Consider the following 10,457-nt stretch of genomic DNA (forward strand, 5'->3'; position numbering starts at 1 on the left):
TTCTTGCCACTCTTCCATAAAGGCCAGATTTGTGCAATATACGACTGATTGTTGTCCTATGGACAGAGTCTCCCACCTCAGCTGTAGATCTCTGCAGTTCATCCAGAGTGATCATGGGCCTCTTGGCTGCATCTCTGATCAGTCTTCTCCTTGTATGAGTTGAAAGTTTAGAGGGACGGCCAGGTCTTGGTAGATTTGCAGTGGTCTGATACTCCTTCCATTTCAATATTATCGCTTGCACAGTGCTCCTTGGGATGTTTAAAGCTTGGGAAATGTTTTTGTATCTTCTTCACAACAGTATCTCAGACCTGCCTGGTGTGTTCCTTGTTCTTCATGATGCTCTCTGCGCTTTTAACAGACCTCTGAGACTATCACAGTGCAGGTGCATTTATACGGAGACTTGATTACACACAGGTGGATTGTATTTATCATCATTAGTCATTTAGGTCAACATTGGATCATTCAGAGATCCTCACTGAACTTCTGGAGAGAGTTTGCTGCACTGAAAGTAAAGGGGCTGAATAATTTTGCACGCCCAATTTTTCAGTTTTTGATTTGTTAAAAAAGTTTGAAATATCCAATAAATGTCGTTCCACTTCATGATTGTGTCCCACTTGTTGTTGATTCTTCACAAAAAAATACAGTTTTATATCTTTATGTTTGAAGCCTGAAATGTGGCAAAAGGTCGCAAAGTTCAAGGGGGCCGAATACTTTCGCAAGGCACTGTATTTCACGTTTATTTAACCAGGTAGGCTAGTTGAGAACAAGTTCTCATTTACAACTGCAACCTGGCCAAGATAAAGCAAACACAGAGTTACACATAGAATAAACAAACATACAGTCAATAATACATTAGAAAAACGTATATATACAGTGAGTGCGAACGAGGTAAGATAATGGAGTTAAGACAATAAAATAGGCCATAGTGGCGAGGTAATTACGATATAGCAATTAAACACTGGAATGGAAGATGTGCAGAAGATGAATGTGCAAGTAGAGATACTGGGGTGCTAAGGAGCAAAAAAAATAAATAAATACAGTATGGGGATGAGGTAGTTGGATGGGCTATTTACAGATGGGCTATGTACAGGTGCAATGATCTGTGAGCTGCTCTGACAGCTGGTGCTTGAAGTTAGTAAGGAAGATAAGAGTCTCCAGCTTCAGCAATTTTTGCAGTTCGTTCCAGTCATTGGCAGCAGAGAACAGTAAGGAAAGGTGGCCGAAGGAGGAATTGGCTTTGGGGGTGACCAGTGAAATATACCTGCTGGAGCGCGTGCTGCGGGTGGGTGCTTCTATGGTGACCAGTGAACTGAGATAAGGTGGGGCTTTACCTAGCAAAGACTTCTAGATGACCTGGAGCCAGTGGGTTTGGCGCCAAGTATGAAGCGAGGGCCAGCCAACGAGAGCGTACAGGTCGCAGTGCTGGGTAGTATATGGGGCTTTGGTGACAAAACGGATGGCACTGTGATAGACTGCATCCAATTTGTTGAGTAGAGTGTTGGAGGCTATTTTGTAAATGACATCGCCGAAGTCGAGGATCGGTAGGTATGCTAGGACCGTCAAGAGTTCAGCCTGCTGCACTGACCCAGTCTAAAGCGCTTGGTTAAATTGTGCTTAGGAGCATTTTTTTAAATCTTCAAATGGTTAAGCTAGTGATAAATATATGTGATTATTGTAAAAATCTCTGTTTGCTTAATTTACTATGATTCATTTCCTATTTTGCCATGTCTAAGTAATAATAAAGAGTATATTGACACACCCCTCAATCTAAGTAACATAATACAGAAATCCCCATCAAAATCAGTCAGTTTAAGCTACAGGCTCAATTCACTGAGTGTATACAAATTAAGAACACCTGCTGTTTCCATGACATGACCAGGTGAATCCCTTATTGATGTCACTTGTTAAATCCACTTCAATCAGTGTAGATGTGGGGGAGGACACAGGTTAAAGACAATTGAGACATGGATTGTGTATGTGCGCCATTCAGAGGGTGAATGGGCAAGACGAAAGATTGAAGTGCCTTTGAACGGGATACGGTAGTAGGTGCCAGGCGCACCGATTTGTGTCAAGAACTGCAACGCTGCTGGGTTTTTCATGCTTAACAGTTTCCTGTGTGTACCAAGAATGGTCCACCACCCAAAGGACATCCAACCAACTCGACACAACTGTGGCAAGCATTGGAGTCAACATGGGCCAGCATCCATGTGGAATGCTTTCGACACCTTGTAGAGTCCATGCCCCGATGGAGTGAGGCTGTTCTGAGGGCAAAGGGGGGTGCAACTCAATATTAGGAAGGTGTTCTTAATGTTTTGTACACTCAGTGTGAAACTATTTGATGTTTTATTTTATTTGACCTTAATTTAACTAGGCAAGTATAGCTTCTATTGCTGTGTTACTTTCTCTGTATTTCTCATGTGTTTTCTTACTTTTTCATTCTGACTTGTATCGTTTCCTTAACATTATTTTCTCTCACCTTGATGTTGAATTGTTGTGAAGTAGCTTGCAAGTAAGCATTTCACTGTACCGTTTACCACCTGCTGTCTCCTGTGCACGTGACAAATAAATGCTGGAACTTTGAAATGACAGGCGGTGCAGTATCATAGCAGGTGATAACATGCTAAAAGGTCAATATTTATACTGGTACTCTCTAGCCCGGGTTTGTTGTTTTTGTGTTCGGAGAGATTTTGCGTTTATTAGTTAAAGCATTCATCCAAATAGATTGTGAAAAGAATGGAACGATCCTTGACGGTTCGGTACCTCGGTTATTATGGGATGTTCTGGTCTTTGTCAAACATGGTACAGGAAACATGGCGGAAGAGACAGAATAGTGAATTACTGTTTGCACTGCAAATGACTAAACCTGTACGCAGTGATAGACCTTGTCAGTAACCCCATGAAAGCATGGCAGATGTTCGATGTTAGGAAGAAATTAGACTTGTATAACATCACTGCTAGCTGGTGCTAACATCAAAAATCAAACACAAAGCAATTTGCTGTTTTTTTGTTGCACCAATTAGGCACAATATTTTTAGGGGGCTTTGGCACTTCAAGAGAAAATGCGTTCAGCCTTTATTAAATCATGAAATACTTGTTGCATCATCTTAACAATGGGAATTAAGCATTGTTTGGTCACACTACACCCTAAGCACCTGGCACTGCGGCTACCGTTCATTTCCAGCCCACGTGAGCTGAACTAAAGGGTCTCCACAGCAGATAAAGGTTTTTTGAAAACATCCAAAACTTCTTCTGAGGACCGTGAACTCATTTGGCCTCTTCTTGACTGCACTGTTTCCAGGAAGTTGGTGAGGCGAGGGCAAGAGAGTGTCAGAGAGGCACCATTAGTTGTCCTGAAGGACCATGGGAATACATTCTTCTCTCTGTTCTCAGCTTTACATTAACCAGACAGCGTTAGCACACAGCCATACTTCTGACAGTGATGTTGATCCTAGCTTACGGTATGTCAGCTCTAGTTTTGTAGTGAGCTACCACCTGCTGGCTGCTGTGTGAGGGAGCTGGAGGGTTCAGTAGCACACAGACAAACAGTACTGGTAGTCAAAGGCTTCCCACTGTGCTACTGTCACAGACATATGGACACACTGAGGATTCAACTGAGGATCATTGACTGCTTGTTGTTCATAAGGTTCACCATACGGCCTGGGTTTATGAGGGGGTCGTTAGTAGCACTTTAGTAGCACAGACTGAATGAGGCAGAAATAGAGAGAGAAGAGAGAGAGGCAGACAGATGGAATGAGGAGCAACAGAGAGAGAGAGAGAGAGAGAGAGAGAGAGAGAGAGAGAGAGAGAGAGAGAGAATAGCGTGTTTGTGTGGGAGAGAGTGAGAGCATTGTACTCCTGGGTGGGTACAGGCATGTATACATTAAGGCGTCTAAGCATTAACTCAATTGTCTGAAGCAGCATCAACATCATGTAATGAAAAGAGTCTTGTATATATTTGTTAATATTTTTGTCCTCTTATTGTAATCCAGTGCTTGGGACTCCCATATACTCCACTGAATCTCTGACAAGTTTTTTTCTCTCCATTTTGGCAGGCACTCAAATACTTGCCATTGTAGACATTTCATAAGCACATTGAGATGGCTAGTTTGGCCATGAAAGTGACAGCTCTCTTGTAATACTGACTGTAATTGCAACAGTGTCCTAACTCAAAGGACAGCTGAACTTTGACCCTCTCTCCCTTCGGCCTATGCCACATCCAAACCCTACAACCTTATGTCACCAACTCATCTAGCTCATGTTTGATACTCTGTCTCTGTGTTCTTTCTTGGTGAAAAGGGATGAAGTGTTGAAAAGAGGTGTGATATACACTCCTCATAAGACGAGGAGTTGGGACAGGTGGGTTGTGTAACATAGATAACCTAGAGATAAAGTCGAGCTGAGGAAAGCAGCTGTGAGGTAATCGCTTCCACCTGGGATCTAACAGTTGGGCTTACGAGAACAACGGAGTACTTCACGTACTACACTGACTGTCATGGAGAAGACAGGAAACAGCCTTTAACCCCTACTCCCTACCTAGTCTCTTCACATAGTATACTGACTGTCATGGAGAAGACAGGAAACAGCCTTTAACCCCTACTCCCTACCTAGTCTCTTCACATAGTATACTGACTGTCATGGAGAAGACAGGAAACAGCCTTTAACCCCTACTCCCTACCTAGTCTCTTCACATAGTATACTGACTGTCATGGAGAAGACAGGAAACAGCCTTTAACCCCTACTCCCTACCTAGTCTCTTCACATAGTACACTGACTGTCATGGAGAAGACAGGAAACAGCCTTTAACCCCTACTCCCTACCTAGTCTCTTCACATAGTATACTGACTGTCATGGAGAAGACAGGAAACAGCCTTTAACCCCTACTCCCTACCTAGTCTCTTCACATAGTATACTGACTGTCATGGAGAAGACAGGAAACAGCCTTTAACCCCTACTCCCTACCTAGTCTCTTCACATAGTATACTGACTGTCATGGAGAAGACAGGAAACAGCCTTTAACCCCTACTCCCTACCTAGTCTCTTCACATAGTATACTGACTGTCATGGAGAAGACAGGAAACAGCCTTTAACCCCTACTTCCTACCTAGTCTCTTCACATAGTACACTGACTGTCATGGAGAAGACAGGAAACAGCCTTTAACCCCTACTCCCTACCTAGTCTCTTCACATAGTATACTGACTGTCATGGAGAAGACAGGAAACAGCCTTTAACCCCTACTCCCTACCTAGTCTCTTCACATAGTATACTGACTGTCATGGAGAAGACAGGAAACAGCCTTTAACCCCTACTCCCTACCTAGTCTCTTCACATAGTATACTGACTGTCATGGAGAAGACAGGAAACAGCCTTTAACCCCTACTCCCTACCTAGTCTCTTCACATAGTATACTGACTGTCATGGAGAAGACAGGAAACAGCCTTTAACCCCTACTCCCTACCTAGTCTCTTCACATAGTATACTGACTGTCATGGAGAAGACAGGAAACAGCCTTTAACCCCTACTTCCTACCTAGTCTCTTCACATAGTACACTGACTGTCATGGAGAAGACAGGAAACAGCCTTTAACCCCTACTCCCTACCTAGTCTCTTCACATAGTACACTGACTGTCATGGAGAAGACAGGAAACAGCCTTTAACCCCTACTCCCTACCTAGTCTCTTCACATAGTATACTGACTGTCATGGAGAAGACAGGAAACAGCCTTTAACCCCTACTCCCTACCTAGTCTCTTCACATAGTATACTGACTGTCATGGAGAAGACAGGAAACAGCCTTTAACCCCTACTCCCTACCTAGTCTCTTCACATAGTATACTGACTGTCATGGAGAAGACAGGAAACAGCCTTTAACCCCTACTCCCTACCTAGTCTCTTCACATAGTATACTGACTGTCATGGAGAAGACAGGAAACAGCCTTTAACCCCTACTCCCTACCTAGTCTCTTCACATAGTATACTGACTGTCATGGAGAAGACAGGAAACAGCCTTTAACCCCTACTCCCTACCTAGTCTCTTCACATAGTATACTGACTGTCATGGAGAAGACAGGAAACAGCCTTTAACCCCTACTCCCTACCTAGTCTCTTCACATACTACACTGACTGTCATGGAGAAGACAGGAAACAGCCTTTAACCCCTACTCCCTACCTAGTCTCTTCACATAGTATACTGACTGTCATGGAGAAGACAGGAAACAGCCTTTAACCCCTACTCCCTACCTAGTCTCTTCACATACTACACTGACTGTCATGGAGAAGACAGGAAACACTCCTTAACTCCCCCTCCCTACCTTGTCTCTTGAGTATATCTGGGAGGACTGGTTAGGGGTCCCTTTGTAGCTCAGTTGGTAGAGCATGGTGTTGTAACGCGAGGGTAGTGGGTTCGACACCCGGACCACCCAAACATGACATGTATGCCCACATGACTGTAAGTTGCTTTGGATAAAATTGTCTGCATTTTTCACCAACTGTAACACAAACACCCAGGCCTCCTGTACTTACACTACCAAGAGCCCCCCTTACAGAGGTGTGTGTGTGTAATAAAGCAAACAGTCACAAAGCAAGCAATGTTTCAACATGAAATAGCTACATAACAATTATCCAGACCAGACTATTGGGACAGACCCACCGGCATGCACAAAGGTCTACGCTACGGTTGGGTTGAGGTCTGATCCAAACCTCAAGGTGACCACAAATTACAGCCGCCCCTCTTATCCCTAACAGCACCCCCTACTCCCATTCAGCCCTCATGGACGTACCCCTTCTCAACCCAGCCTCGTTCTACTCTCTAGCCCCACAAGAACAGCCATTCATCCTTATTACTCTTTCAAAGTGGATGTCTCACTTTGACGTGTGTGTGTGTGTGTGTGTGTGTGTGTGTGTGTGTGTGTGTGTGTGTGTGTGTGACACTGAGTGATGCAGCCAGATGACTTCTAGTTCTAGGTGAGTTACAGGCTGACTACACCACTCGCATTGCAAAATAAATTTAGACTTACATGTTATTCAATTATTGCACCCACACTGCTCGCGCGCGCCAACGAGCGTCTGCCTTGTCAAGGGCTAAAATAGAAGTAATTCCTATTTCTGACGCAGATCGCGCTGCAAATCCTGCCTCTCCCATCTCCTCATTGGTTTATAGAAGCAGGTACCCACCCACGTGCCATCTCCTCATTGGTTATACCCACGTGGGTGACTGAAAGACGCGTGTGTGTTATAGTGTAGTTATAGTCCTCAGTGTGTCCGTTTCTAGTCATCACTGCTCCTTCCAGCTTTTTCTTCTCTTGACTTTATGCTGCGATTGGCAACTTTCATAAATTAGGTGCATTACCGCCACTGACATCGTTCGTCTTTCAGTCACCCACGTGGGTATAACCAATGAGGAGATGGCACGTGGGTGGGAACTGACTTCTATTTTAGCCCTTGGCAACACCGACACTCGTTGACGTGCATGAGCAGTGTGGGTGCAATAACTGAATAATATAGATTTCAACATTTATTTTGCACCGCTCGCGTCGCGTGCATGTTATAGTGTAGTCACAGTACTGAAGAAGTAGACACACTGAACCTGCACAGGATGTGTTTCTTACTATAAAATCACACGTGGTCTGGGTTCCAGTTCAGCTATGGGTCAAATATTCATTGCTGTATCGTAACCATAGTCACCGTAGGATAAATACCTCCCGCTTGGATAAAACAATATATATATGGTTGAACATGTAGTCTTTGAATTCTGATGAAATGTGTCTTAATTACTTTTAATTTGATAACGACTCCAGGGGGTTAACATAACTGTGATTACATACACCCACCCACACACACACACACACACACACACACACACACACACACACACTTAGACCAATCACCACAGTCCCTATGGGAGGTGTTTAATGTTTCCATTAGATTTTATAAATGTATGGCATATGAGGTAGTTTACTTACACAGTGAATTTCATAAACCAGAATGATACTACTTTGATATCAGAGGTAGGTTCTGGAAGTGAAACTATCCAGACAGGACATTTTGTTTTGGCAGGTCATAAAGACGTATGACTGTAAATATCCTTTATGAGCCAATGGGAGTACATAACAAGATCATTACTGAACACACACACACACACACACAGAGAAAGGAGAAGAGAGTGTAAGAATGAGAACCTGTGTTTTCAGTGCATCATTACAGCTGCAGGCTTATTTGAGACACTAAAAGTCAACTAGTAGCAGTGTTAATCCCACCAACTAAGTGTCATATTATAGGATCAAATAGCCACGTGTTTAAGATTATCCCTGTCTCCTTATCTCTTACTGCTACTGAGGAACACACACACACACACATTCACACACACACACACACAATCACACACACACACACACACACACACACACACACACACACACACACACACGCGCGTGCTGAGGAACACACACTGAGGCACACACACACACACACACACACACACACACACTGTGGCACACACACGCACTGAGGAACACACACACACACACACACACACACTGAGGAACACGCACTGAGGCACACACACACACACTGAGGAACACACACACACACACACACACACACACACACACACACACACACACACACACACACTGAAGCCCCCACAGGTCTTGACACAGTGACACCTGCCTCCACCCCCCTTTCTTCTGCTAATTTGAAAGTGCTCTCCTCTAATCTCCTCTGCATCCTTTCAATGTGAGGAATTCTCACTGCTCTCTCGTCATCTCACCCATGATAGCCCCCCCCCCCCCCCCCTGTATTATCCCCTGTAATAAAATGCCATTTATTCCGAGCCTTTTTCCCATTAAAAGTTCAGATTAAGTGACCTCCTGTTGATGTGCCCCTTGTTTCAGTGATGTCTATATTCACTACATACTGTACGGTAGCGAATGTTCAGTAATTTACATCATCATCAAATTTGTGGAAAGTCAAATATTATGACTTGTACCCTCTGCTCCATCCCACATTCCCCAATATCATGTTAGAATGTGTTTGAATATCAATTTAATAATTTACAATGCATAAAGTAATTATAAATTGCATGCGTTAAATAGAAAACATGTATCCAAATACATACCCGTGCATCCCCTTGATCCTGATCATAATCATAATAATCGTGATTGAATTCATGACTCGATTCACTGGCTAGATTTGCGTAGAGAATCGCTGAATTGGCAAGGATAACAGATATTCCAAATAAGTGCATTTTAAAAGTCTTTATCCGGAGCCAAAAAACGTACTCCTTATTTGTTGACCTCTTTTGGTCAAACTCTGTTTCTCAAGTTATTTTTCCTCAAAAGAAAATTAACAGCGCATCAGATATCCGAATTTTCGTGAGACCGCTGTCATAAAAATGATGGTGCGATGACGACAGGTCAAAATAAGGCCGTTATTTTCTCCGTGAAACGAAAGCTGCTGGAGACAACTCTTTTCACTTGTGAGCTTTCTGCGTCAAACTTCTGTGTCAGCGGCGGCATCCACCCAGCGAGCAGATGAGAGTTTGGGGAGCATGAACGTCCTCGGAGCAGAGAATGGCATGTTCAATGCAATTTCACGGTGTCACTAGATATTCCTCCTCCCCCTGCATGCGTTTTTTCTTTCCAGCAGCTCAGTCTGTTTCTCCACGGAATAGCTGCAATTTACTGCTAAAAATATGAGTTGGGACACGCGCACCTTCTCTTGGAGACGTTGGAGACGAATCCCTTGTGGACTCAACATGTGGAGTGAAATGTCCTTGCTGTATTTCAATGGTTGTACACGGACTACTCCATATTTATATTGCAGAACTATGCTTAATATCGCCATGAGTCAACACTTTTACCAATTATCAAACCCTGTATTGCCATCATTACGAACGTTTGCAAGGTGCCTTCTGTGGCCGCTACTAATGACTTACAGATGTTATTTAACCCATAACAATCCATATCCTAATGCAAGTGGGGATTTATAATCTCAAGCCTGACATATTAAGTATATAATATATTTACGAGTTATTTATGTAATCCACGCCACGGGACACTGCCATGTGTTAAGCTTTATACTTCATTTAACCAGATTTGTGTGGGTTCGGTGTGGGAATTTAGAATGAAATACTTTACAGAAACGCTGCCCAACATGAGTATGGCGTCATCAGAGTGAGAACCTGGGTGTGTAATATTTACTGTTCACTTTTTATTGTTTATTTCACTTTTGTTTATCAATTTCACTTGCTTTGGAAATTTAAACATATGTTTACCATGCCAGTAAAGCCACTTGAATTGAAATGTAATTGAGAGAGAGAGAGAGAGAGAGAGAGAGAGAGAGAGAGAGCGAGAGAGAGAGAGAGAGATCAGGGCAGTTTGGAGTGCTCTGCTCTGTAGGGGGTCTCTCTACATGCTAAACCTCAAATTCATTGAGGGCTCCTATAATAGTTTGGAATTGCA

At 43.4% G+C, this 10,457-nt stretch overlaps 1 protein-coding gene across 2 annotated transcripts in view; it reads right to left on the reverse strand.

Annotated features, from left to right (window-relative positions):
* The window catches only part of vegfc (vascular endothelial growth factor c), a 58,813-nt gene extending 48,892 nt beyond the window's left edge, over positions 1-9,921 (reverse strand). The window contains exon 1 of one of the 2 annotated variants that reach the window (XM_021573482.3): positions 9,113-9,921. In XM_021573482.3, the coding sequence (XP_021429157.2) occupies positions 9,113-9,241 (129 nt within the window). In that variant the 5' untranslated portion in view covers positions 9,242-9,921. The remainder of the gene's footprint in view (positions 1-9,112) is intronic. The other variant, XM_090209583.1, reaches the window with a different exon arrangement.
* Positions 9,922-10,457: the final 536 nt, after the last annotated feature.

The sequence above is a fragment of the Oncorhynchus mykiss genome, chromosome 19 (genome assembly GCF_057628025.1).
Source record: "Oncorhynchus mykiss isolate SJ-2025 chromosome 19, ASM5762802v1, whole genome shotgun sequence".
NCBI lineage: Eukaryota > Metazoa > Chordata > Actinopteri > Salmoniformes > Salmonidae > Oncorhynchus > Oncorhynchus mykiss.